The sequence below is a fragment of the Leptonychotes weddellii genome, chromosome 1 (assembly GCF_054177405.1).
Source record: "Leptonychotes weddellii isolate Sample4059 chromosome 1, ASM5417740v2, whole genome shotgun sequence".
NCBI classification, from domain to species: domain Eukaryota; kingdom Metazoa; phylum Chordata; class Mammalia; order Carnivora; family Phocidae; genus Leptonychotes; species Leptonychotes weddellii.
This window is the reverse complement of record NC_138369.1, coordinates 2,533,610-2,560,673: the sequence shown is the minus strand read 5'-3', so window position 1 is coordinate 2,560,673 and position 27,064 is coordinate 2,533,610. Positions and strand designations below refer to the sequence as shown.

At 55.7% G+C, this 27,064-nt stretch overlaps 3 protein-coding genes and 1 non-coding gene across 7 annotated transcripts in view; 1 reads left to right on the top strand and 3 right to left on the bottom strand.

The window, feature by feature from the left end:
• FSD1 (fibronectin type III and SPRY domain containing 1) overlaps positions 1 to 5,899 on the bottom strand; it is a 10,467-nt gene extending 4,568 nt beyond the window's left edge. Inside the window, exons 1-7 of one of the 2 annotated variants that reach the window (XM_081800866.1) lie at positions 5,758 to 5,899; positions 4,674 to 4,772; positions 4,324 to 4,455; positions 3,461 to 3,562; positions 2,543 to 2,565; positions 2,225 to 2,346; positions 1,578 to 1,787 (exon numbers count right to left, since the gene is read on the bottom strand). In XM_081800866.1, the coding sequence (XP_081656992.1) occupies positions 1,578 to 1,787; positions 2,225 to 2,346; positions 2,543 to 2,565; positions 3,461 to 3,562; positions 4,324 to 4,455; positions 4,674 to 4,772; positions 5,758 to 5,772 (703 nt within the window). In that variant the 5' untranslated portion in view covers positions 5,773 to 5,899. The remainder of the gene's footprint in view (positions 1 to 1,577; positions 1,788 to 2,224; positions 2,347 to 2,542; positions 2,566 to 3,460; positions 3,563 to 4,323; positions 4,456 to 4,673; positions 4,773 to 5,757) is intronic. The other variant, XM_081800894.1, reaches the window with a different exon arrangement.
• Positions 5,900 to 7,772: 1,873 nt separating this feature from the next.
• TMIGD2 (transmembrane and immunoglobulin domain containing 2) lies at positions 7,773 to 14,849 on the top strand. Of its 2 annotated transcripts, XM_081802788.1 has the most exons (5): positions 7,773 to 7,832; positions 9,997 to 10,347; positions 13,923 to 13,958; positions 14,048 to 14,149; positions 14,395 to 14,849. In XM_081802788.1, the coding sequence occupies exons 1-5, from the start codon at positions 7,787 to 7,789 to the stop codon at positions 14,799 to 14,801; spliced, it is 942 nt and encodes a 313-aa protein (XP_081658914.1). In that variant the 5' UTR covers positions 7,773 to 7,786; the 3' UTR covers positions 14,802 to 14,849. The 2 variants fall into 2 exon arrangements, with proteins under 2 accessions (XP_081658914.1, XP_030889771.1); XM_031033911.2 differs by lacking the exon at positions 14,048 to 14,149.
• A 721-nt stretch (positions 14,850 to 15,570) lies between these two features.
• SHD (Src homology 2 domain containing transforming protein D) lies at positions 15,571 to 22,162 on the bottom strand. 2 transcript variants are annotated; one of them, XM_006738728.3, is made up of 6 exons: positions 21,006 to 22,162; positions 19,660 to 19,765; positions 19,393 to 19,581; positions 18,292 to 18,415; positions 16,960 to 17,079; positions 15,571 to 15,956 (listed from the first exon to the last, which is right to left on the bottom strand). In XM_006738728.3, the coding sequence occupies exons 1-6, from the start codon at positions 21,300 to 21,302 to the stop codon at positions 15,770 to 15,772; spliced, it is 1,023 nt and encodes a 340-aa protein (XP_006738791.1). In that variant the 5' UTR covers positions 21,303 to 22,162; the 3' UTR covers positions 15,571 to 15,769. The 2 variants fall into 2 exon arrangements, with proteins under 2 accessions (XP_006738791.1, XP_030889775.1); XM_031033915.2 differs by lacking the exon at positions 16,960 to 17,079.
• A 4,616-nt stretch (positions 22,163 to 26,778) lies between these two features.
• Positions 26,779 to 26,912, bottom strand: LOC115942783 (small nucleolar RNA SNORA31). The gene has a single exon (XR_004077359.1). It is a non-coding gene; the product is annotated as a small nucleolar RNA SNORA31 (small nucleolar RNA).
• Positions 26,913 to 27,064: the final 152 nt, after the last annotated feature.

The following is a 27,064-nucleotide window of genomic DNA, read 5'->3' as shown; positions in this document are numbered from 1 at the left end:
GCATGTAAGTTACAAACACCAAACCAAAACCCTCCTGACTGTCCGAGCAATCGAGATGGCAGGTGGGCTCCAAATAACCACATGGGTTAGTTAGCCAGATGAGTGTCCTCATCTGCAACCTCAGTACCACACACCTTTTCATGGACTCGACTTCCTGCCCTGCGGAATTCACTCGCTAGAAATTTTGTAGAAGGCAGGAGGGTATGGCGAGGGGGTGATGCATCAGGAAGCCTGTGATACAGCAGCCCTCCACCTTGACCGTGGTGGTGGTTACGTGAATTTGCACACGGGAGAAAACTGCACAGGGGAGAGATTACACACACACACACGGATGAAGGCGTACTGAATCACCAGGGAAATGTGGATCAACACCGCAGAATATGCTCGTGTTGGTTCCTCGGTTTTGACATTGAACCATCGTTACGTAAGCAGATACTAGAGGTGAAAACGGGGTATGTCCACACACGGAACGCTATTCAGCCTGAAAAAGGAAGGAAATCCTGATCCGCACTACAACATGGATGACCCCTGGGGACACTGCACTCGGTGAAATAAGCCAGACACGAAAGAGCAAATCCTGTCAGATTCTGCTCATGTTAGGTACTAAAAGTAGTAAAAATCACAGGGGCAGGAAGTAGATGGTGGGAGCCAGGGGCTGAAGAGTCAGTGTTCCGGGGGGACACAGTTTCAGTTTTGCAAGATGGAGAGTGATGAAGATGGTATGATGGCTTTAGAACGTTATGAATGTACTTACTACTACCGAACTGGACCCTTAAAAATGGTTAAGATGTAAATTTTATGTTATATGTATTTGGCCATAATAAAAAAATATATATATCGGGGGGAAAGTGGGGTATGTTTATTTTGATTCCGATGCAAAGGACAGGCCCTCTTGCTGGCTGGTAGCTTTTCTTTCCTGCAATTAGCGTGCTCATTATTAACCATGTATGCTAATTACAGATAAAGAACAGGCTGATTACAGCCCAAGAGCTGTGGTGATGGTTATCTTGTCAGCAAGACTCTCCCCGCCGCTGAGGATTTCCCTTGGCTCAGGACCGCTTCTGAAACTCATTAGGCACCCCCTGATTTTACCCGTCCTCAGACCCTCCCCCACCGGCTGGGGGATCCCCCCCACGCATTCTGCTCTCTTACACCTGCCAAGGAAATCCCCAAACACTGGGAGGACGCCAGCTCCACGAGGGGAGGGGTTTTCGTCCGTTTTGCTGACTAATGCAAGGGCCCCTCCCAGTACACCATGGGCGCTCAATACACCGGAATGAACAAATGATGGATGGTAGCTGGGGATGGAGAATGCCTTCTCCCCCTGGGCCTCAGTTCCCTCATCTGTAAAATGCTGATAAGCCTGTCCATTACATGGGGGTAAAACATTTAGTAAGCCCTCCATTAACAATGCAGGGGCGAGCATCAATATCGTTTTCATTATTATTACTTTCTATTACTCCTGATCAGCCCAGCCAGGCCCCCCAGTTGAAAGGGGATCCTGGAATTGCCGAGCCGCACTGGATTGGGAAGGTGGAAGGGGAGGGGTTTCGGCAGCAGAGCTGAGCTGCCCTTACCAGTCAGCGTGTACTCCGTCTGCCGGATGCCCTCGATGACCATCCAGGGCTGCTCCTCCTTCAGACGGGGCGGGCCCTCGAAGTTGGTCCGCCGGTACCCCAGCACGTAGTGGTCAATCTTGCTGTCCTCGTCCGGCATGCGCCACACCAAGGTCACACAGTTGTCTGCTACCAGGGACTCGGCCAGGTCAATCACAGGGGCGCTGGGCACTGTCCAGGACAGAGGGGCCACCTTACTGAAACTCCACCACCGGCACCTTAGGCCTTCTTGGGGCCGGGGCCCCTCCGGGCACTGAGGTCCAGGGGTGGAGCCTCCCCAGGGTGGGGCGGCGGGGAAGAGCTTTCTCAGGGTGCAACCAACAAAGGGCTGGGCCTTCTCGGGACTCCACCATTTAGAGGTGGACTATTTTCAGAATTCTCTGATAGGAGTGTGGCCTTCATGAGACTCCACCCCTGGTGGGTGGGGCTTTTCAGGGCTCAGCCCCTGGGGGGTGGGCTTGCTCGTGGCTCCACCCACACGGGAATGGGAGCCTCGGGGCTCCACCCCCAGGGCCAACGCCTCTGGGGTTCCAAAGCGAGGCTCGCTGCGGCCTTTCTCGGGGTACCACTGGCCTGAAATCCAGGCCCCGAGAAAGTTCTCTTCTCACCAGGTAGGAACTTGAGTGCCTGTAGCATCCTCCGCTCCTGCGCGAAGTCCACCATGAGGTGACTCATGTTGTCGCTCACCTTGGCCTTCAATGACAGCCGGAAGGCAGGGGCCATTGTCACACTGCAGGGAAGAAGGTGGAGGCAGCCTGCTGGCAGGCGTCTCAAGGGGGCCCAGGCCCGGTTCTCGGAAGTGTGTGGAAGACCCACTCCCCCTTGTTCTGGTCCAGTGCTCTGGGCCCAGAGACCCTCACCTGGGCGTCCCCACCTTCACACCAGGGGCGGGGCACTGGGGTGGGAACCAGATCCCAGCATCTTACCCATCTTTGACTTGCTTGGCAGCCTAGAAAAAGAGACAGAATAAAAGTCAAAGAGTTTTCTTGATTGAATCAGAAAGCTACTATACAGACAGGAAGACTGAGGCCCAGAGGGGCAGCCACTGGCCAAAGTCCTCCACCACTGGGGCAGAAACGCTTGGCTGTGCCCCAAAGGGATGGGGGCAAAGACAGGCTCCTACCCCCACCCCCATCCCCAGTGCCTGGTGCCCATTATATCCAGCTAGTCAACTTGGCAAATAAGAATACAGGATGCCCAGTTAGATCTGCATTTCAGATAAACAAAATGATTTTTTGGTATAAATATCCCATTCTATATTTAGGACATATACTAAATATTGCATGGGACATATTATACTAAAAAATTATTCATTGTTAGGGGCACCTGCGTGGCTCAGATGGTTGAGCGTCCGACTCTTGGTTTCAGCTCAGGTCATGATCTCGGGATTGTGGGATCCAGCCCCATGTCGGGCTCCATGCTCAGCATGGAGTCTGCTTGTCCCTCTCCCTCTGCTCCTCCCCCTGCTCTCTCTCTCTCAAAATAAATAAATAAATAAAATCTTTTAAAAAATTTGTTAAATCTGAATTTCAGATACACAACAAACATTTTAGTATAACTATGTTCCATGCAACATCTGGAAATACTTTAATACTAAACATTTGCATGGGATCTGCTTACACTAAACAAATTATTCCTTGTTAAATTTAGATTTCAGATCAACCACAAATAATTTTTTAGCGTAAGTATGTTCCGTGGGATCTTTGGGACATACTTATACTAAATGTTGTACGGGCCACACTTATACCAAAAAAATCACTTGGGGTTGATCTGAAACGCGAATTTAACCGGGTGTCCTGTATTTTATGGCCTAGCCCTACCAGTATGGCTTCTGAGGTGCCCACCTGAGGGAAGTCGTTGCTGTCTGTGGCCTGCAGGGTCTGGTTGGCTGTCTCCAGAAGCTCCTCGGAGCTCTCCAGGGCCCGAGTGCAGGCGGCCAGCTGGTTCTGGGAGTGGCATGGCACCGAGGGAAGAGACACCTCACCCCACTGCATCAAACCCTCTGGGGCTCGCCACTGCCTTTGGGATTCAGGGCACCATGCCTTTCTCCAACTCCAGATGGGGGAGGGAGGGTGGAGGGAAAGGAGACCTCACTCCTGGCAGCACTTCAAAATCACCTGGGATCTCTCTCTTAAAAACTCGCCTGTCCAGGCCACACCTGAGCCTCGGGGCCCCAAATTCTCCCGGGATGTTAGAAAGTTGTCCAGAAGGCTTTGATTCAGCTCCAGTACCTCCGTTTAGAGTCTGAGACCCCACAGGAGCCATGGGGTTGGGGGGGGGTGTTTGGCAAGAGTGGGTGTTGCCAGATCTGGGGGACCAGTGGGAAGGGCTGAGAAATTGGAGGTGAGGACTGGAGGGGAGGAGGAGTCAGATGTGGGGGTGGGGCTGTGGTGACAGAGAAGGGGAGAGGGAGGTGGTAGGAACAGAGATCAAGGGGAGCAGGTGGGGGATTGATGGATCACAGCCAGTGAGGGGGCAGAGAAGAGACCAGGAAAAAGAGGAGCTGAGGCCAATGCCACTGGGGTGTCTGGTTCTGGACACTGGAGACACTTAGGGGCCTTTCCAAGAAGCGGTGCGGGACGAGAAGCAGATTTGGAGGAAGACACAGGCCAGATGGGCTCTGCTGAGTCTGAGGGGTGCCATGGGGGAATCGGGTCTGGGTGGGGGTCTGGGAGAGCTCCCCCCCTCCGCCCCACCCAACACACACCTGCAGCTCGTAGGTGCGGCTGGCCCGGTCCTGCTTTATCTTCATGAGCATGCCCTCCTTCAGCTCCTCCAGGAGGGAAAAGAGGGACTGGAACTCGGCCTCCAGGTCCCCCTGCACCTTGGTGGAGTTTGCCTTGGAGAGATGTTGTGGGGTCAGACAGGCCAGGGTGGGCCAAAGCCTATGCTCAGATAGGGAAACTGAGGCCTGGACACTGTAGCCAGGCCACGGCCGACAGGCATCAGCAGTAACAGGCTAACTCCTATGCCTGCACCCTCCCTCCATCCCTTCCACCCACCTGTCCAAGACTTCCCCACCTCCTTCCATCCCTCCTGCAGAGGCGCCTTCCTCACCTCCACGTTCAGCAGCATCTGCTTGAGGGAGTAGATGAAGCTTTGAATCTCTTCATTCTTCACAGCCAGGGTGGTAATGATCTTCCGCAGCGCCTCCTGCTGCCACCGGAAGCACGCACACATGCAGGGCCCATAAGCCCCTCGGGCAGGCCCGGCTCCCCCAACTGGGGCTCCCCACTCTGCCTTCCCGGGATCCAGGAGATGTGGGAGCCATAGCGCCAGTGAGCTCAGGCACCCGCCACGAGGCAGGCCCTGGGCAAAGCTCTGGCCCTATCTTCCCTCACTTAGCAGATGGACACTGCAAGCATGCCCATTTTACAGCGGAGGAAACTGAGGCTCACAAAGAACCTCTGGGGAAGGGGCAGACCCTGGGCTTGAGCCAGGTCCGCCTCAGCACAAAGCCTTCAACCTTGTACCTATCTACTGAGGGCGGGGCATGGGGTGAGGGGCTACCTTGGGGAAAGAAAACCCCAGAGCAAAATCATGCCTGTAGAAAATGGGCTATCCTGGGGAAGGGGATACCTTGGGAACAGGGATTAGAAAAAAGAAAAGAGGAACCTGGAAAACAGGGTGCCTGAGAGCCCAGGTAACTGGGGAGTAGGGGACCGAGGTCTGAGTGAGGGGACGCCTGGAGAGAAGGAAGCCGCGTGGGAGGATCCTGCTGGGGCCTGGAACCCTGACCCAGGCCTCGGACGTGTCCCTTTCCTGGGGGAGCAGGATCGTGGGACCACCTGGGCTGAGCTAGAGGGGCGTCCTCCGGGGCGGGGCAGAGACCCGACACCTGGTCCGCAGTCCGGATGGAAGGCGTGGGGGATGGGTCAAGGCTGGGGCCAGGATTCTGGGTGCGCGTGGGCGGCATGGAGGGGATGCGCCTGGACCCCGGCCAAGATGAGGAGAGGTCGGGGCAACGGCTGGGGGTGCTGCGTCCCGAATTAGGGGGCTTGATCCGGGCGGGGGTGGGGCGGGGGTGGGGCCTCGGCCGCAAAGCAGCTGCGGGGGTGGGGGGGGCGCTGCGGCATCACCTGGTCCCCTCCCCCTTGTCCACCCCCGCCCGGGGCCCCGCCCCGCCCCGCCCCGGTCCTACCCTCTGGTCCTCCATGGCTTCAGCCCAGGTCGTCCCCGGCCCGGCCCGCGGGCCCCGCTCGCTCTTCTAGTCCTCAAGCTGCCTTTGCCGCGACCACGAGCCAATGGCCCGCCGAGCCCTCCCCGCCGCCGCCGCCGCCGCGCCCCCCGTCAGCGCTCCATCACTGTCCGCAGTGCGCACGCGCGCTCCCCGCGGCAAGCTGGGAAACGTAGTCCCGCGCTGGGGTCCCTGACAACAGGGACCCCAGAGCCTGGGGCCCCTGAGAACAGGGACCCCCAGAGCCTGGGGCCCGCCAGGCGGCATTGGTAGTGATGACTGAGCTGCGGAGAGCCCGGAGCTGGGAAGCAGGTTGCCTGGGTTCGACCCCTGGCCCTGCTGTGTGACCTCGAGCCCATCCCTAGTCCTCTTGGTGCCTAAGCCTCCCCAGACTTGCACCCATGCCATTTCGTGGCTGTTCCTCAAACTGGAATTCCATACTCTCCTGCAATGAGATCTGGCCCCTGACCGCTCACGGTCCTTGCATTTACTCCTAGCATTTACATTTTGCCCGAGCTGATGTTCAGCTTCCAATGCCCTTTCTCTCCCCAAGGCACAACTGAACTGTACATCCCATAAAGCCCTAGGCTCTCACATCCCCTCCTCCAGAAGCCTGTCTGCCTGACCGGAAGCCACAGGTCTCTGAATGTCTGTGTCCAGCTTGGTCTTCCCTGTCAGCCTGGGGCCAGATCTATCCAGGATCTCCAGCATTGCCTCTGGGCGGACTGTGGGGGAAGGGTAGAGTTTGAGAAGAAAGTCGGAGGGAGGAGGTGGCCTGGGTAGGGGAGGCTGGGAAGCTGTGTGTGTCCGCTGGGGCCATGTGGGTGGAGTGTCGCCGCAGTCAGGGGTCATCCTGTGGTTGATAGTAACGGCGCTTTTGAGCACACAGGCCCTCTTCTTTTTGGGTGAGAAAAGAGGTCATCATGTGGTTAGGGTGACACATTGAGGCCTGAATTCTGCCACCTCCTCCCCACCCCACCCCCAGGGTGACAAATGCAGGGCTGGGAGAAATCCCAGGGCCTACGAACTCGCTCCACCGGGCCCCCAAACTTCTGTGCAGGCTGTGGGGACAGGGGAACCCCCCCATACCTGTCGTGGGACCTGAAGCCGTCAGCACAAATCTACTCTGAACCTCAAAGGAAGACATTTTGGGGGTCAAATAATTGAAGCTAGGATTCCGATCTTCAACCTAAGCTCAGGCCTCTGCTGCCTGCCCCCTGTTCCCACACCTGCATCACCTAACCTTCCAACGTGACCCTGTCAGCTCAGGTGTGTTTATTTATTTTTTTTTTTAAGATTTTATTTATTCATTTGTTTGACAGAGAGAGAATGCACAAGCAGGGGGAGCAGCAAGCAGAGGGAGAGGGAGAAGCAGGCTCCCTGCTGAGCGAGGAGCCCGATATGGAAGCTCGATCCCAGCACCCCGGGATCACGACCTGAGCGGAAGGCAGCCACTGAACCGACTGAGCCACCCAGGCACCCTCAGGTGTGTTTAAATAGCATCTCCCAGGGCACCTGGGTGGCTCAGTCATTAAGCGCCTGCCTTCGGCTCAGGTCATGATCCCAGGGTCCTGGGATCGAGTCCCGCATCGGGCTTCATGCTCGATGGGAGCCTGCTTCTCCCTCTCCCACTCCCCCTGCTTGTGTTCCCTCTCTCGCTGTGTCTCTCTCTGTCAAATAAATAAATAAAATCTTTTTAAAAAAATAGCATCTCCCAGAAAGATTTGCACTCACTGGGACACATTATTCCATTGACATACACATACTGCTTTTCAGATTAAAGAAAAAACAAAAACAGAAAATCTTGGGGGAACCCAGGCACCAAAGGGAAGGCAGTGGAGCCCTAACCAGGATTAGTTACTAGACATCTGGCCTGGCTGTCACATCTGCCTCTGTGGTGGGGGGCGGAGATTGTGGCAGGAAGTCTGTCACTTAGGATGGAGAGTTGGGGGGTGGGGCGCCTGCCAGGAGAGGGGGGCCTGGTGGGCCAGGAATGGAGTCCCTGGGCACAGCGCTGGTCCTCCTGGTGCAGTTCTGGGGTGAGTACTTGGGCCCCCCTCCCCTCTGCCCTCCCTCCTGTTGTCCATCACCCCAGCAGCCTGCCCCCTGGCTCCCAGCCCCTGGAACCCAATCTCTGTGCTCTGCTAATTAGGGTCTGTTTCTCTCTGATACTCAGAACCTTACAAGGCTTGAAGGGTTCTAGCAGGATCCTCAGAGTGGGTCCCTAGAGTAAAACTCACACCACGACCTATACACCAGGCTTGCCTGAGCTAGCTCCGCTGGCCTCTGTCATCTCCACCCTCCACAGCTTTCCCTTTCTCATCCTTGTCCAGCCTGCTGGCTTTTTTCTTTTTCTTTCTTTCTTTCTTTCTTTCTTTCTTTCTTTCTTTCTTTCTTTCTTTCTTTCTTTCTTTCTTTCTTTCTTTCTTTATTTTTCTTTCCTTCTTTCTTTCTCCCTTTTCTTTCTTTCTTTCTTTCTTTTTCTTTCTTCCTTCCTTCCTACTTTGCTTCCTTCCTCCTTCCTTCCTCCTTTGCTTCCTTCCTTCCTTCCTTTCTTTCCTTTTTTTCCCAACACACCAAGCTCGATCCCACCTCCGGGGCCCTTGCACCTGCTCTTCCATCCGCCTGAATCTCATCTCTCTAGCATCCGCTGCGATTGCATATCAAAGGCCAGGAACTTGAGCTAAACATACCCCTTCTGGGGGATCTGATAGGCACCTCAGACATCTCAGGGGCCCAAAGCAAACTTTTCTTCTACTCCAGCCTTGCTCCTCTGTCAGGATCCTCCATATTGGCCCAAAGCCACCGCCCTTCACACAGTCCCTGAGGCTAAAACCTTGGGAATCTGCTACCGTCCTTCTTTCCTTTTCTCAATCCATTCGGCTGCTGATCGCTATTTTCCAGGGTCCAGCCCCCGTTACTATGCTCGTGGACCCTCATCCCCCAGCCACCCCGAACCCCTCTCCCACCCCCACAGTCTGTTCTTAACACAGCACAGGGTGATCTTCTTAAAACTTTAAATTGGGGGGTGCCTGGGTGGCTCAGTTGGTTGAGCATTGACTCCTGATTTCAGCTCAGGGCATGATCTCATAGGGTCGTGACATCCTGAGATCGGGCTCTGTGCTCAGTGTGGGGGTGGGGTTCTGCTTGAAATTCTCTCTCTCTCTACCCCTCCCCCTGCTTGCATGCTCTCTCTCTCTCTCTCAAATAAATAAAATAAATTAAAAAAAAAAAACTTAAATTGGACCATGTTTTCCCCTGCTCCCCTGGTTTCCTATCACACTTAGATTAAAAAGCAAACTGCTCCCTTTTCCCCACCTCCACCCTGTGGCCTGCAAAGCCTTGTATAAGCCATCTTCTCTCCAATTCCACTTCCTCCCTTTCTCCCCCTCAGTCACTCTGCTCCAGCCACAAGGGCCTCCTTGCTCTTTTTCCAACATACCAGGCATGGTTGTGCCCAGGGCCTTTGCATGGCCTGCTCCCTCTGCCTGGAGTGCTCTTCCTCCATTTTCCTTTCTTCTCACCACTGGCTACTTCTTACCATTTCATCACCTCCTCTGAGAAGCCTTCCCTGACCACCCTCCATAAGTAGATTTTCTCTCATCTCATCCTCCATCAGGATTCTCACTTCTTGACGTCCCATGTCTCTCTCTCTCTCTCTCTCTCCTCCCAGACTGTCAGCTCCAGAGTGGGGCAGGAATTTCTGTCTGTCTCCATCACGTCTGTCTGTGTCCGTGGTGTCCAGAACAGGGCTTGGCACACACAAGGCGATATTTGTGTCCCGAGAGCTGGACTGGTCATAGAGTCCTCCCTGAAATCTCCCAAGTGCCGAAAGAAAGTTAAACCCATTTCACAAATGAAGACTTTGAGGGGCTCCTGGGTGGCTCAGATGGTTGGGCATCTGCCTTCAGCTTAGTCATGGTCTCAGGGTCCTGGGATCGAGCTCTGCTCATCAGGGAGCCTGCTTCTCCCTCTGTCTGCTGCTCCCCCTGCTTGTGCTTTCTCACCCTCTCTGTCAAATAAATAGATAAAATCTTAAAAAAAAAAAAAAAAGACTTTGAGCCTCAGTGAGACGTGATCTTGCAAAGATCATGTAGCCTCAGTCCTGTGGGCTCAGTGGGGGAGTAAGTCACACACACACACACACACACACACACACACACACCAGCCTTACTCACTTCTTGTATCCCCTCGTCCTGCAAGGAGCCACAGGCCTGAGAGTGCAGCAGGAGCCCAAGTGGTTGCGGGTGACACGGGGAAGCCAGGTGACCTTGGCCTGCCAGGTGATACAGTCCCAAGCCTGGGAGCGGCTCCGGGTTGGGTGGACCAAGGACGACGTCTCCTTGTGTGAGCCGCACATCACCAACGGCAGCCTCAGCCTGGGGGTCTGCGGGCCCCGGAGGCTGCTTTCCTGGAAGGCGCCTGGCAACCTCACCCTGCAGCTGGACCACGTGAGCCTCAACGACAGTGGGGACTACGTGTGCTGGGTGGCCGTGGAGATTCCTAAGTTGGAGGTGAAGCAGGGCAATGGCACGCAGCTCCTGGTGGAGAAAGGTATGGGAGCAAGAGGAGGGAAGAAGTGGGCTCTTGGAACTTATAGGATCTCAAAACTCTAGAATCTCAAATTCCTTCCTAGGAACATAAACTCTAAATTCTTCCAATGGGAGTCTTAGAAACAGAGATCCTGCAAAGTCAGGAACATCAAAATCTAGACTTGCAGAACCAAAGACATGCTGGAACTTATAATTCTAGATGAGGACTCAGCAAACATTCTGTAAAGGCCCACAGAGTAAATATTTTCTAATTTGTGTTCTACTTTGCAACGACTCCACTCTGCCATTATAGTGTGAAATCCTCCATAGACTGGACAGGCGTGAATGGGTGGGGCTAGGTTCCAATAAAACTTTATTTAAAAAAACAGGTAGTGGGCCTAATTGGATCCACAGGCTAAAGTTTGCTGAGACTTCTTCCTAAATACTACAATCATGAAGACTCTTGAATACATGTAATTCTGGAATTTTGACTAAACACAATCCCAGAATCTTTTTTTAAAAAATGTATTATTAAAGTATCTCCGACATACAGAAAAAAACACATATTGTAAGTGGCCGGCTTAGTGGATGCTTTCGTCCATTTGGGCTGCTATAACAAAATACTGCAGACTGGGGTGGTTTGTAGACAGCAGAAACTTATTTCTCATAGTTCCGGAGGCTGGAAGTCCAAGGTCAGGGCCCCAGCATGGTCGTGTTCTGGTGAGGATCCTCACCCTGCTTGGTAGTTGGCACCCTTCCCTTGGAGGAAGAGGCAGTGATGTCTCTTTTATAAGAACACATATCCCATTCGTGAGGGCTCAGGACCTAATCACCTTCTGAGGTCCCACCTCCTCCTTCCATCACCTCCAGGGGTTAGGACTCCATGTAGGAATTGCAGGGGTCACATTCAGACCACAGCCTGAGCCCACCCCTTGTACCACCACGCAGCTCAAGAAACAAGACTTCCTGCCTCCCGGATCCCTTCCCCCCACCCATGCACACATGCATCATCCTGACTTCTGGCTGCATAGACTTATTTGGCCTGGCTTTGTGTGCTACTTAAGGGAAATCATAGAGTGCATTCTCTTCTGTGCCTGGCTTTTTTCATTCAACATTGAATCCCCCACTCGGCCAGAAGGTACGTCCATCTTGGTCATGCAGCAGCGGGATGCTCTTTCTCTTTGCTGTAGACCCACCACCATCCATCAATCCAATTTCCTATGGATGGGCATTTCGGCAGCTCCTAGTTGTTGGCAATCACGAATACGGGTGCTGTGAACAAATTACAACTGGTCTTTGGCCAACACATTTCTGTTGTGCCTCAGGCAATTCTAGGATCTCGAACCACAAAACAGAATCTTGCAGTTCTAGAATCCTAGAGGCATAGAAGTCTAGGCTCTTAGAACTACAGCATTCTCAATGGGGAATCTTGCTCCTAAGGAGGCAAGAATTGGTTCTTGGGGAGCAACAAAGATTTTATTTTTTTATGTATAAAGCATAGATGTATGGAGAGTACATAGAGTCACACTGTATCTGTGGTACTAAAATGTCATGGGGAAACAAAGTAAGATTTTAAAAGTCTCTTTGGGGGGTGATAATGAAAAAGGGTTGAGAGACTGACGTAAAGGAATAGATGATTCTAGAATCTTAGAATTGCAGTATCTTATTTTAAACAGGCTTTTAGAATTTTTCAGTCTCAGAGTCTGTTAGGACAGATAATTCTAGAATCCACATTGAAAGCCATTGATTCTCAAGGCTAGAAGGAATTTCCCAGTTCAGCTAAGCCAGCTGCCTCCATTTAGAGATGAGAAAGCGGAGGCCCAGAGAAGGCCTAGACGTGTCCAGCCACATACACGAGCCAGGGATGCAACCAGCTTTCTCAAAAGCCCAGGTCATACACTCCCTCTACTCTGCATGACAACCCACTTTGGGCCAAACCCTGCATAGGGCCTGGAGACTCCAGCAGACCCAGAGGGGGCTTGTGCTCTCTCAGTGCTTCCTGAGGGCCTCGGGCACATGCCTGGACCCATGAAGCAGGATGGAGCACCTCCCCAGTTCCTGGCCCAAAGAGATGCCCGTTCCTCTCCTGTTGGCAGGACCCTCCCACCGCCTGCCTCTAGGGCCATGCCTTATGGCTGTCCTGACTGCCCCCACCTTCTAGTAATGAGAGGGCCAATTACCAATTAGCAGAATCTGGATTGCAGAGGCACCATGCTGTGCATTGTCAGCATCTGCAGGGATGAGGCCGGTCTGCCTCCAGCCACACACAGCTGGCTCTCCACTCCCCCCAACAGCGCTTGGTAGCCCCCAGGGACCAAAGCCAACTTTTTTTTTTTTTTAGACCCTATTTATTTATTCATGAGACACACACACACACGCAGAGGCGAAGGCAGAGGGAGAAGCAGGCTCCCCGCGGAGCAGGGAGCCCGACGTAAGGGCTCGAGCCCAGGACCCTGGGATCACGATCTGCGGACTAAGGCAGACGCTTAACCGACTGAGCCCCCCAGGTGCCCCCCGACGCCAACTTTAAAACATACAAGGCGAAGAGGTCAGGAGCACTGGGCCTCATCTTAGTCACACTAGGAGCCTTTGGCTGGAGTTTATATCAACTATACAGACCTGGGAACATGTCCCCACTCTGCTGTTCACTTGCTGTGTGACCTTGGGCAAGTAACTTGACCCCTCTGTGCCTGTTTCCTTAGCCATGGGTTAGGTGAATTTGAAGTTAATTATATCCAAAGAGTTTATTACAGGGTCTGGAACATGACAAGTCCTCAGGAAACCTAAGTGATTATTTATGTCTGTTAGGCTGATTACTCAGCAAGACTCAAAAGGTCAGGACAGTATAAGCTTTTTCTTCCTTTCCTTTCTTTTTCTTTTTTCTTTCTTTTCTTTTTTCCTGAAACAGAAAAGGAAAGGGGAGCTGAGGTGAGCAACACCTTTGTTCAAAGCAAGGCACTGTTGCTGCCTGGGTGCATGACCCCAGGCAAGTGACTCAGGCTGAGACTGTTTCCTTGTACGTAAAATGCGCTTGATGGCAGAGTTGAGCTCAAAATACAGGAGCCGTGAGCACTGGGTGTTATGCACAAACAATGAATCATGGAACACTTCATCTAAAACTAATGATGTAATGTATGGGGATTAACATAAGAATAAAAAAAATAAATACAAAAAACAAAACAAAACAAAAGAACAAAATACAGGAGCCGTAAAGATGGTGGATCCCATGACCAGGATCGTGGAGCTCACGGTGGGAATGATGGAGCTCATGATGTCAGTGATGGGGCTTATGGGGATGACAGGGCTTGTGATGGGAATGGTGGAGTCTATTGTGGGGGTGATGGGGTTCATGGCAAGGATGGTGGAGCTCATGATGAAAAAAATCCATTCGGCGATTACTTTACAATAACTGAGCAAGGCAGAAATGGGCCGCCTCGTTTTTCAGAAGAGGAAACGGGTCCGGAGGGACACCTGCCCGCACTCACGCGGCAAGGCAGGGGCGGAATGCTGACGTCCCACTGGGATGGGGGGAGCTCTGAACGGTAGAGGCTGGACTCGAAGGTGAGCACCCCCGAGACACAGGTTTCTTCTCTGCAGATGGCCAGCCCACGAACCAGACCTCGGTCGACTCAGGTGAGCCCCGGCCGCGAGCCCCGCCTCCAGCCCCGCCCCGGCCCCCGCGCCCCGCCCCCCGTCAGACCGCCCCGCACTCCCCTCCCCAGGACTCCTGGTGGCGCCGCTAGCGGCAGGGGGCGTGGCCGTGGCCGCCTTCGCGCTGAGCGCGTGGGTCTGGGGCCGCCGTCGCAGCCGGCGCGAGGACTCAGGTAACCGCGCAGGTGGCGGGGAGGGCGGCAGACGGGTTCCGCCGGCGCCCCTGCCCCGCGTGGCGGAGGCGGGAACTGCAGCCGCTTGACCCGGACGCCGAGCGCGCCCCATCTGCCCCTTCTGGAAGGAGGGCGGGTGGGGCTGCGCCCGGTGGGCGAGAGCAGAGGTAGGCTGGAGAAAGCCAGGCTGTCTCATGTGATTTTCCCCTCTTAGTCTGTGTCATCCCTCCCTCCCACCTTTGCAGGGCATCCTCTCTACGGGAACGTCCTTTACCAGCCCCGGAGGGCCCCAAAGAAGACTAAGGCGTGGCGTGTGGAGGGGCAGGTGCTGGACATCCCCAGGGAGGACCAGAAGAGTCAGAGCTTCTATTCCATCTCTTTGCCCCAGCCTCCCAGCCCCCAGCAGCGCCTGGCCCAGAAGCCTTGCCCCAGCCCCAGCCCCAGGTCGAGTCACCCCATATCTACCGTCGGCGTCTCTCCTGACCCACGCCCCTCTGGGCAGCAGTGGCCAAGAGGGCTCCTTGAAGTGGGGAGAGGACTCGAAACCCCAGAAAAGATCCCCTCCCACCAATGGCCACGTGAAGATGTGATTGATTTCCCAAAGAGTCAGGGAGTCCAACGGCCCAGCCCAAGACCCCGTCCTCATTACTAAAATGCCGGATTCCTCCCTCACCCCCAGAGCGCTCAATAAAGGCTTATAAAGGAGAGCCAGATTTTGTGAGTTGGGGGGTGTTAAAGATATCTGAGGGGTTGTCTGGGGGTTCCTGAGCCCCAGGATGGCTGGGGGACAGTCCACTGTGGTGAGGGGGCTCTGTGATGACTGGCCACCTCCCTCCTCTTATCTTTGGAGAGTCATGTCCAATTAGCAGAGAAGTGATGCCCCCGACCTCCACACAGCACCTTGAGCTGGAAGCACCCCCCCTCCCTGGGTCGTTGTGGAGATGAAGAGTGGGGGACATCGGGGCTCCCTGGAACTCATCAGCCCCCCGGGTCTCCTGCCCGACTGTCACCTTGAAGTGACACCAGCTGGGATCAGCTCCCCTCCCCCACTTCTGCTGTTTCCATGGGGACAGATGTCCTTTCAGCAGCAGCATCAGGCCTCCGCTGCCTGCCCAGGTGCAAGGGAGGGGCCGCGTGGGGGCAGGGCTGGCCTGAGAGCCTCCCCCCTCGGTTTCTCCATCTTTGTATCTGTCTGTGTCAGCTGTGTCCGGGTTTTCCTCTGACCTCATACGCTCTCTCCCTGCCTGCCCCTAGCTCTCTTACTTGTGTTCCCCACCACCCCCCCGCCGCCCCCATGAGCAATTCAGGCTTCATCCCCAGCTGGGGATGCCATTCCCCCCTAAGGGTCTAAGGGTCACTCATCCTCTCCTTTCCCTGGAGTTGGGATCCCCGCCTCCCAGAAAGGACACTTGAAACACACAATAACTTATTTATTTTCCAGGCCAGGGGAGTGCTTGAAGACACAATTCTGGTCCCTAGCACCCAAGAGAGGGCCAAGAAGGCAGCTCTGATGAAGACCAAGGGCCTGGAGGGGTGGCGAGTCTCTGGAAAGACTTGGAGCATTTGCAGCCAGTGATTCTGGGACCACCCGGTGCAGGGCAGGGGCTGAAGGTGCTGGGGTCAGGGGGTCTGCATGACCACCGGGTACAGCAGGGCCAGATGCTCAGCGCCCTGCACAGGCAGCGGCCGGGAGCTGTAATGGAGGACCAGCTTTGGCACGCTGGCGAAGGGGCCGCTGTGCTGACCCAGCACGAACTGGTTCTCTCGGGTCCGTGCGAACTTCAGGTGCAGGAAGCTCTGGCTGCTCCTGGGGGACAGGCGTCAGAGTGCCTTGAGCACCCCAGACCTGCTCATGCTCTCCGACCCTAAGGCCCCCCCCCGCCGTGGCCCCCAGAAGCTGGTGGCTGGCATTCCCAAATATTTCTGCTAAACGGCCACTTGGGTGCCAAGCTCTGGGCTTGTTCCCCATTGGCAGGGATGCCTTGCCCGCCTGTCCGCTCTAAAGGCTGGGGTCCCTTTCCTTGCTTACATCTCTGGTGAGTTGAATGACATTGAACCTGGGAATGATCTTATCATCATTAATATGAATAAAACACTTCCTGTTGCCGGGACACTAGGCTCAACAATTCCTGTGTGTGTGTGTGTGTGTGTGTGTGATTTAATCATGGCAATATTACCATGAAGCAGGTGCTGTTTGTATCTTCATTTCATAGATGAGAAAAGCAAGGCCCAGAGAGGTTGAGGAATTTAGCTAAGGTAACACAGCTATAAAGTGGCAGAGGCAGGATTCAAAGCAATTCTCCAAGCCCTCTTCAATCTTGCCCTTTCAGGAATCTCACAATCAGATGCCCAGTCGAATTTTGGAGCTTGTTATAATCAGACACATTTAGAATCTTAGGCAGAGAAGTACGTACAATCAGGATCTCAAACTCAAATGCCTACAGGGCCACTCAGAGATTCTGGCCCCGAGAGACACTTCAACTTTTGGACTGCAGGAGTTTAAAGGAAATAATCTAGTTCCCCACCTCACCCACAACCTAGATCTACTGGATGGCTTCCACTCCGCCTTCTTGCATACCTCCGGTGACAGGGGGCTCACTCTTAGTTGGAACCCTGCCTGTGGCCTCCGTGGAAGCCACACCCTCTGGCCCACTGGTCCCAGAAGTCCCCTCCATGGTTCTGAAAGCTTTGCTGGGCAGCCATGGAAGCCCCGCCCGCTCGCGCCACCTTCTGCTCCCACCGAATTAACCCGAAAGCACGAGGCAGGTAGTCCTGTGAGCCTCGGTCCCTTCAGGGGGCTGGGGCCTCACCTGAGGGATAGGGAGCAGTCTTGGGGACTGGTCTCGCTGAGCCGCACGAGGTAGCTGCCTGCCTTGCAGAGAGACAGGAGGTTCTCGGCATCTGCCCGGCTCAGTGGGCCATGAAACCACCTAGAGGGTGGGGGCAGATGTCTCATAAAGGGCAATCCCCCTGCAAACACCCCCTGGGGGCTGGTGCAGGCACAGCCCTTTCCAGGACTTGTGAGCTCCAGGCAAACAAGTGAGAACAAGTCCCCTGGGTTTCTCAAGGGGAGCCCAGTTTTCAGGCAGACACGGTTTTTCCCTGCAAGGCAGCTGAGCCCAGGTCCACGTGGAGCTGCTCCCTCCAGTTCAATAGATACAGCTGACCTTGATCTTTACAGTCTCCCTAGGTTAGGTCCCCAGGGTCCTGTTTCCCCTTTCCCTAATCCCTCAAGTTGAATCACTTGCATCTGGCTTTCTAGAGATTTGCCACAACCCGTATCCCCACCCACCTGTTCCATCCTTTACTTAATATTTGTACTGAATGGACTCCGAGAGAGGTTAGCATTTGCGAGCAAGGTCTCACACACACAGGAGCGCCAAACAGACTTCGCGGGTTTTGTATTGAAAGAAAACTGAACAGAGAAGAAACGTCTCCCCCTGTACTTCAGCGTTCATCAGTCAGTCCTGTATGGCCCACCTAATGGGTTTGGGAATAACTGTGATAAACACACCATGGTATCTTTTGGACTGGAGGGGTTTAAAGGAAATATCTAGCTCCCCACCTCATTGGGCTGGGCTCATTGGGCTTTTAGGGAGTTCCTGGAGGAACTGCTAGGCTGGAGAGACACAGAGAAGGCCCAGACCCTCCCAGCTGGTGCACCTCACTCCAGCCCAAAGTTGGAACCCCCTCAAAACCCTGCTCCTCTTAGTTCCATCCCCAGATCCCCTGGGGATGAGGATGATTTCTCTTTACCCTCAGGCTCATGAGCGTCATCCAATTAAACGGAGAACATCCCCTTTTACTCTGAGCTGGGCACCATCTTGGGGGTTTTGAGCCCTAGGTTCAGAGAGGTTAAGTGACTTGCCCAAAGCTACACAGCCAAGAGATGCAGAGCGGAGATTAGAACCCAGAATCTGATGCCAGAGGAATGAGACACCATGTGATTTTGCTTTGTACCTAGGCTAGGTGTCTGACACAGGCAGGCTCTGGCGCCCAATGAAGATAGTGGAAGAAAGGAATGAAGTGAATGGATGAGTCATACTTCCCCCAGCCCCCCAGTCCGAGGAGTGGAATCTGCAGCTGGTACGGGACGGAGAGGGATTCAACCCGGCTCCTCCAACGTCAGCTTCCCCACTCACGGCTGTTTCTCCAGGGGCAGGGCCGGGTCCACGCGCTCTGCGGGCTGGGGGCTTCTGGATGGGGGTCTCCGGAGCTCTTTGGCTGAGCCTGGGGTCCTTTCCCACTCAGGACTGTCAAACTGCACTGGAGGGGGAGGGTTAGAGAGGAAAGGGTTAAGTCCAACCCACCCGGGAGGGGCGGGGCCGGGGTAAGCCAATGCACTCTCAGTAGGAAGGCGGTGCCAGTTTGGGCAACCTATCAGAATCCAGGATAGGAGGGGCTGGGTTTAAGGGCTGGGTAGGATTGGTCCAGGAGCAACCAATCAGCCTTCAGAAGAAAGGGGTGTGGTCACTCCTAAGTGTGGTGGCTGGCGAGGGCCGGCCAGTTCCACGAGGGACGAGGGATGCCTTAGAGGGATGGGTTGGTCGTTCTGCAGATTCTGGCCAAGCCCTAGAGCTAGACCCCCCCCGCCCCAGGTACGGACAGGTAGAGTGAGGCACTGAACCCCAGTGTCCCTCCCAGTCGTACAACTTCTGGGGCCAAGCTGGGTTCGCACAACTCTTCCTGGTCCAGGTTATTTTATTCTTAAAGCTGACCGTAGTATTGTTACCCTTTTACAGAAGAGGAAACTGAGGCCACAGACTTGTCCATGCTTCCCCAACTCAGGACTTGACCCCAAGCCCACCTAATGATAGTTACTAAGAAATGCTACCCTGTCCCCCCAACAGCTCCGTGTGAGCACTTTCTAGCACCCAGTTTACATGCTCCCTGTTCTGTAGCTGCTATAAGGATCCCCATTTGATGGGTAAGGGAACTGAGACTAAAAGATAAAGCACCTTTCCCAAGTAAGTGACACAAATCCAGGTCTACCTGATGCCAAAACCTATCCCTATATTACAGTGAGCACTACAGGTGCCCTAAGGAGTTTCTCTCCTCAAGGAAGATACAAGTTCTCCTAGGAAGATAAATTTACAATTATCAGCCATTCACACTTTAGTGAGAATGAATAAACTACCAGAGTGGCAGGTGATTAGGGTCTATTTTATAAGTTGAATCAGAGGATATGACCAGAGCAGGAAACTGAAGGACATGGACATTCAGGGCCTGGGTCGGAGGGGCACCTGCAAACGCCTTGGAGATGTGGTCTTTCTTCCACTCCCAGGGCTGGTCATACTCATCCGCAGGCCGCTCATCTTCCTGAGGCAGCCGGCTCTGGCGAGGTCTCCTCCCAGAAGGGGCCCCATCTCCTGGCTCTTGGTCCTGCTCCTCATAGGGAGTGTCATACAGCTGCACCCCCTTGCATGGCAGTTCTGGGGGGCCAAGAACACTGGTCAGCTCCCACACCCACCAGGGACCCGGTCCCTTTCCCGAAAGCCCTGCTCACTCACCGCTCACAGCCCGCTGGGCATCATAGGGCTCCATGTAACCATCATCTGAAGGTGGTGGGTGAGGCTGGGCATCAAAGGGGTCTGAGTACTCCGTGTCGAGTTCCAACTGGAGAGAGAAGTAGAGAAGTAAAGGAGTGGCAAAGGCTGGGGTGGGGGGGACCAAGCCCAGCCATAGACACCCCCTCCTGGGTGATGGTGCACCTCTCTGGGTCGTGTAATTCTTCCCCTCCACGAAGCTCATTGTCCTGGGGTAGGGAGTCCTCTCTCCCACCCACCAGGGTTTGCATACAGATGCCAGCTTCCCCGCCTCTCTGCCTCCCTGACGCACAGCCCCACCTCCCTCCTTCAATAATTTTAATGTCAGGGTGCCTGGGGGCTCAGTAGGTTAAGCATCTGCTTTTGGCTCAGGTCGTGATCCCAGGGTCCTGGGATCGAGCCCCATGTTGGGCTCCCTGCTCGGTGGGGAGCCTGCTTCTGCCTCTCCCTCTGCCTCTCTCCCGCACACCGCTTGTCCGCGCGCTCTCTATTTCAAACAAATAAATAAAATCTTTAAAAAAAATAAAAAATAATTGTAATGTCTATCAGCGGCCAGCGCTGTTCTAAATACTTCACATGTTTCCTTGTGATCCCAACACCCAGTAAGTACATTAGCCCCATTCTACAGATCAGGAAACCAAGGCACAGAGAGGATAAGTGTCTTGCTAAGGGTCACCCAGCTGGTAAGAGGCAGGGTTTCATCCCAGGTGGTCGGCTTCCGGAGTCCCTGCCTCCTCCTTCCTTCCTTTGTGCTCTTAATCACTGCCCAACACAGCCTCCTCAAATCCTTCTCTGTCTCCGCGGAGGGTTTGGGGTCGACTCCCTGATCCTCTGGCAAAAATACTGGAAAAAGCATGGGCAATGGAGGCAGATCTGGGTCAAGTTCTAACAAGCTAGGGCCATTGTGACCTTTGGCCAGTTGCTCCTCTTCTGTGAGCCTTGGTTTCCACTTCTGTGAAATGGGAATCGTGACAGAGGAGGGGCACAGTGGTGGGGGTTCCAAGGCTTGCTAGGGGAGTGACTCACTCAGATCTGTTTGGGGAAGCTGAGGGGAGGGGACTAGAGGTGGGGAACAGGGAGCAGGGGACAGGGGGACAAAGCAGGGCCAGAGAGATAGTGGGACAACCAGTGCTGAGCCCTGGAAAGGGACAGAAATCAGACTCCACTAAGCAGGTGGAGGATTGGGGAGTGTCTGGCTGGTGCCCCGGCCTGCCCCATAAAACAAGGTTCCCCCACGTCCAGGGAGCCCAGCCTGGCCCTCCCCACCCAGTCTCCTGGGGCCACCCAGAGTCTGGGACTTAGCCACGCACCTCTTCCCTGGGGCTGCCCAGCAAGACCTTGGCTCTGGCCATGGCCGCTGCCTCCACCTTGATAAGCCGGTGCTTGGGAGAGTCATACTTGGCGCCTCCGAGGCCCTTGGAGTCCCCGGGGCCGGCGGGGTCGGGCTCCAGGCGGCTGTCTGAGTCCTCATAGGGGTCCTCGAAGTCCAGATTCTTCTGCTCGCGGTAGGCCCTCAGGATGTCGCTCTCCGTGTAGTCGGGGGTGGGCGGCTGCGGAGGGGGCCTCCGACCGCCAAAGCTCAGGTAGTCCCGCAGCCACTTGGCCATCTGTGCGTGTGTCGTGCCAAACCTGGCCACTGTCAGAGGGGGACCCACATGCCCCCTTCCCGGCCCCCTTTCTCCGCAGAGTCCCCAGGGAGAAGGAGGAGGGGGCAGAAGGGAAGGGAGGAGGAGAGAGAGGAGGAAGGGAGAGAAGAAAGATCAGGTGTGTCCCTTGGCTGGGCTCAGAAGGCAGTGAAAAGAGGAGTGAAGAAGGAGACGGAGGGAGGAAGAGGAGGAAGGAGAGCAAAAGTCCACCTTAGCCCGGCTCCTCAAGGACGGCGGGGGAAGGGGGCGCCCCGCAGGGCCCTGAACCCCGAGCGCCGGGTGGCCGGGCCAGGGCGAGGGGCATCCGCGGAAGCGCGCGGAGTTTCCGCGGGAAGCGCGGTCCCCGTGCGCGGCTCTGCCGCCCGCCGCCTCCGGGAAGCTCCGGGATTCCCTTCTGCGGCCAGGAGTCGGGGAAAGCGCCGCCCGCGGGAGCCCCCAACCCCGGCTCAGCCCGGACGCCTGGGTCCTCAGCGCAGCGGGCGGGCTCCCCCGGGGCGCGGGCGCCGCGCGCAAAGTTGGGCCGCGGGGACGGTGACCTCCGCGCGGCGCCTCCTTTGTTGCGCTCCTCTCCGCTCCGGGGGGAACCCGGGTCCCACAGCCCCCGGCCCGGCCGCCTCGATCCGGCCCCAGCCACCTGCACAAAGGGAAATAAAACCTCCTCCAATCCCCCTTCACGCTTTCGGAGAGACTTTCCCCGCCGCGGCGGGGAGGTGGGACTTTGGGGAGGGGGCGCGCAGGCGGACGCCCCAGCCCCTACCGGCCCCCGGCCGCGTCCCGAGCTGCGACGTCAAGGCTTCCCCGCCTCCCCCTCCGCGGCTTCCCCCGCCCCCTCCGCTCCCCCTGCAACCCCCTCGGAGCTGACTGAGACCTTCAGCTGCTCTGGGAAGGGAGGGGAGGCGCTGCCCGCCGAGGGAGGGGGGTGCGGGGCGGGAGGCGCGGGGCCGGGGCCGCGGCAGCTGGACACTGACCCGGAGGAGCGCGGCTGGCAGGAGCGAGCGAGGAGCGCGGGAGGTGGGAGCGGACAGGGCCGACCTTGCTCAGGAGAGCGAGAGGTGCAGAGGCGGGGAGCAGCGGGGAGAGGGAGGCGAGGTGGAAATTGGCTGGGAAATGGGGGTCTGGATGTGACCGCGAGAGGGGGTGAAACTGACTAGCAGATGGGGTGAGAGCGACCACTGTTGAGGGTTGAAATTGAACCAGTATCTGGCGGCGCAACTGACCAGCAGATTGTTCCAGAGGTCACTGGCTAAAATTGATGTTGATGCAGCTGAAGGAAGCGGGGAGGCAACGGGAGGGAGGGAGGTCTGGTGTCCCCTTCCCAAGAGGACTCTTCTCTGCAATCCCGCCCCCCCCCCAGGGGATTAATTGCAGCATGGGGGAAGGGGGCTGGGGCAGCTGGCCTTGGGAAGGGAGATGGTATCAGTGCCCGGCGCGTCCTCAGCATCTGTCCCTTTGTGGCTTCTGGGGGTGGAGTCAAGGAGGGGGGACAGAAATGAGAGGGGTCTCGCCTGGCCAGGCTGCCTGTTGGCGCTGCAGCTGTCTGGGGGCGAGGACACTAAGAGGTTTGGGGTAAGGGAAGCAAAGAGGTGTGCTGGCCAATTCCAGAGCAAACACGGTTTTTCTTTCATCCTAAGGGGGCTTGTTCAGCTCCCCCTAATACTGAAGTAAGAGAGGGGTGATCGGGAAGAATGGGGCTGCAGATTCCCTTCTCCCAGTGCCCCACCCCCCCGACCCCAGGGTGGGCTTGTGCCTGTGGCTTGGAGGGGAGGGAAACCCAGACGGAAGTCAGAGCTGACACTGGTGGGAAAATGCCCCTGGGGAAGAACAGTGGGTCGGGGCCATGTCTATGCTGTCTGTGCCTTGCTTTCCTGGTTTCTAACAGGGGTTCTAACAGGAAACCCCCAGAGAGCTCAAGGAAGGATCGCCAGAAGGGAGTTATTTTTTCCCATAGGGAAACTGAGGCACAGAGACGGGGAGGACTTGCTCAGAGCCACCCCACAGCTCACGTCTGCCTGCACGTCCCGACGTGGCCTGGCTGGGGTGGCACTGGAGACCCACTAGAGTGTCTTCATGGGATCAGCGTTTCTCCGCCTCTGCCCCACTGTTAGCCCCATTTTCCAGGCGACGACACTGAGGTCCAGAGCTGAGCAGGCAAAGCCCCTCACCGCAGCAGGGGCTTCCATATGTCCTCTCCCCAGCTTTGGCCGTGTCGCCCACATGAACCTGTTGAACTCGGTCCTCCTCCTGCAGTGCCTCCATGCCCCCCCACCCCACCCCCTCTGATCAGCGACAAGACAGCGTCCCTGGGGACTGCTGGGGAGCACGGCAGGTAATTGTCCTGTTTTCTGTCAGCCCCAAGGCAATTCCCGGCTCAGGGATGAGCTGTTGACAGATCTCATCAAATCTGAGCCCTCTCCCTGGCGGATAAATACGAGACGTCTGAGGTATAAATATTTCAAAGGGGCCTTCTAATTACAGGGTGTGTCAGGAATAGCAATTAGAGGCCCCGGAGGCAGAATCAAACGGCGTTTGACTTTCCTGCGCTTTTGAGCTGGCTTCTCCTGGGGCTGCCCGCCCCACCCCCCCAGCCCCCGCCCTAAGAAGAGGAGCCGTCAAAGGGTTCCGGGAGGAGAGAGGAGCGGGAGATGGTGGATAAGGAGAGTCAGGCTAGGGGGCTGGCGACCTTGCGGTGTGCCCTTGAACCTCAGGAACTCGGGTTTCTGCGTGTTGATGGGCAGCGGGGGGGGGGGGCACTGCGCGGACGAAGGCGAGCAAGTGGGGTGGTCTAGGGGTCCTAGGCTGAGGCTTCCTCCCTCCCGCCAACCCCCGTGGTTCGAGAGGCAGTGTATCAGGGCCATCTCCTGGGTGCAGCTCAGTTTCCGGAATCCCAGCTCTCCTGACCTTGGGTGGTGACCCGGGCTGTTTTCCCATCTCTGAGATGCGAGAAGAACAGCTAACCTCTACTGAGCGCTTCTGGGCGCTGTTTGGAGCATCTTTTATTGTTGGTTTTTTTTGTTTTGTTTTTTGAGATATAATTCACATGCCCAACAATTTACCCCGTGAAGTATGCATTTCAGTTTGAGAATGTTCACAAGATCATGCAACCATCACCACTCATTTCAGAACATTTTCATCACCCCAAGAAGAAACCCCATCCCTATGGGCACTCTCTATTCTCCCCACTTCTCCCGCACCTGGCACCTCTAATCCGCTTTCTGTCTCTCTGGGTGGGCCTGTTCTGGACCTTTCACATAAATGGAATCACACCCTATGTCGCTTTTTGTGTCTGGTTCTCTCACTGAGCATCGTGTTTCCAAGGTCCATCCACATGTGTGTGTGTGTGTGTGTGTGTGTGTGTGTGTGTGTGTATGTGTGAGCGCCCCATTCCCTTTATGGCCCAATAATGTTCTATTGCATGGCAAACAGTAGGTGCTCAGTATATGCTTTAGGTGGGTGGGACCTTAAGAAGGAGCCAGTTGGGGTCCCTGGGGGGGGGGCTGTGCCTGCCTTCTCTGTCCCTTCATCCTTGTCTCATGGAACAGCCAGTCTGGAGGGGGGATGGGAGCCAAGGCACCAGGATAAGAAGGGATGGCCCATGGTGGGGCCTAAATACTCTAATCTGATGGAGGAGATGTAGCCCTGTGCTAGGAGCTCCTACTCTGATAGGAGAGACAGTCTCTGCTCTAAGAAGCTCCTAGACACACCCTTGCCTTTTAAAACTTGCAGTTTGATGGGAGAGGCATGGTCTTGACCTCAGAAGCCTCAGTCTGATGGAGGAGATAAGTATATGCCTCAATAGCCTCCCAGTCTGATAGGGGAGGCATGATTCTACCCTCTGAAGCATTCGATCTGATGGAGGAGGCATGGCTCTGATTTCAGGGGTTTCCAGTCTGATTCGAGACATGGCCCTCCTTTTAGGTGCCCCTAGTCTAATGGAGGAGACAAGAGCCTATCCTTAGGAGTCCCTGTCTGATAGGGCAGGCATGGTCCAGCCTTCAGGGACACTAGTCTGATGGAGGAGACATAGCTCTGTCGTCATGAGTGCCCAATCTGATGGGAGAGGCATGGCCCAGCCCCTGGAGGCTCTGTCGGCAAGAGTTGCAGTGGAGTGTGGTCATTAAAGGTGTAGCCTCAGAGCCTTGCAATGGCAAACCCAGGTCCTGTCCCTCACTCACTCTGAGACCTTGGCCAAGGAGCTTCCCGCCTCTGTAAAATCGGGCAGTATCATGGCATGTACCCGAGGGAGTGAGTGGCAAGTTTTGGTGTAGAGGGAGCTTGGTGCAGAGCCTGGCATGCAGTTAGAGCCTGGGAAATGGGGCAGCGGTCCCTGTCTCTTTGTGAAGCCCAGGCTCAGGCCAAGTGGGCTCTAGGAGGAGGGCAGGCCACCCCCACAAGTCCCTCTGCTGTGCGGCGGCCCTCAGGGGGATTGATGGAGGAGATTCTGGGTGAGGCCTGACAGTTCCCCAGGATGACAGACATGGAGCGTGCCGGGGGTGGGGGGAGATGGGGGTTGTCAGCAGTGACTGGGGAAGGGCAGGCTCCAGAGAGTGGGAGGGGGCCCAGGGGAGGAGGGGGAGAGTAGGGGGGTGGAGGCCCTGGAGGATCAGCGTGCGCGCGCGCGCGCACACACACACACACACACACACACACACACACACTCGAGACCCTGATGTGTTGCTACCCCTCTGCTCACTTGCTAGACCCTGGGAACCCCCACCAGGAACTGGGGCCAAGAGAACGGCTCCCAGGTCATAGGATGGGAGAATGAAGCATAAAAGCCTGTGGGGAGATAAGACTAAGACAGTTTCAGTGAGTTCCACTTAGTTCCCACTAAGTGCCTGGATGGTCTCAGGTGCTGGGGCTACCCTCACCACACAGCTACCCTCGTAAAGCTCACGGTTGACCGGGGTGGGGGGGGCGGGGGTCTGGCAGGTAGACCCTCGGCTGGCCTCCAGTGACCCTGACCTGCTGGGGGTCACAGCCACATGTAATCCCTTTCCTTTGAATGTGGCCAGACCTGTGGCTTGCTTCCAACCAGCGGGACATGGCAAAGGTGACGGGATGCCACTTCTCGCAGACTCCCGTTGTGCTGGCTTTAGGAAGCCACCTTCAGAGGGCCACGTAGGCCAGCAGCTGAGGGCGGCCTCTGGCTCAGAGCCCGTGGGGAACTGCCAACAGACAAGTGAGTGAGCTTGGAAGTGGATCCGGCCCCAGACGGGCCTTCAGATGAGACCACAGCCCTGGCCCACGTCTCAAGGGAAGCTGCAAGACCCTGAGGCAGAGAACCCGGCAAAGCCGCACCCAGACTCCTGTGTTTGCCGCTGGGAACTTCTGAGAGATCTCATTATGCAGGGGTAGCTAATACTGGGGGTGGTGGGCAAGACACACACCTCGTGATGGCGCCCCTCCCAACCACCTCACCCTGTTTTCTTTTTTTTTCCCGTGTACTCCCCCATTCAATCTTGACTGCCATAATGAGACAGACAGAAAGCGCGAGGACACTTTTTTCTTGCATCTCTAGTGGAAACCTTAGCAGCAGACAGGAACTGCTCCAGGTCTGTCAAACGGATGCATACCTCACCCTGTTTTCATCCAGAGCAATCACGGCCTCCAGTGTGTTTGCTTCACTTCATAGCTTATTATTGTTTTTAGATACATTCAGGATCTTCTCCCCCATCTTCCGAACGCAACGTCACCATTATGAGGGGGAACCGTTTTTTGTTTTT

Coding starts and splice junctions, on each gene's coding strand:
- SHD (XM_006738728.3), bottom strand. CDS start 21,302: ATGGCCAAGTGGCTGCGGGACTACCTGAGCTTTGGCGGTCGGAGGCCC. Junction 19,766..21,005: donor TGGGCAGCCCCAGGGAAGAG/GTGCGTGGCTAA, acceptor TTCTCTCTCCAG/TTGGAACTCGACACGGAGTA. Junction 19,582..19,659: donor TGCCCAGCGGGCTGTGAGCG/GTGAGTGAGCAG, acceptor TTGGCCCCCCAG/AACTGCCATGCAAGGGGGTG.
- TMIGD2 (XM_081802788.1), top strand. CDS start 7,787: ATGGAGTCCCTGGGCACAGCGCTGGTCCTCCTGGTGCAGTTCTGGG. Junction 10,348..13,922: donor GCAGCTCCTGGTGGAGAAAG/GTATGGGAGCAA, acceptor TCTTCTCTGCAG/ATGGCCAGCCCACGAACCAG. Junction 13,959..14,047: donor CCAGACCTCGGTCGACTCAG/GTGAGCCCCGGC, acceptor TCCCCTCCCCAG/GACTCCTGGTGGCGCCGCTA.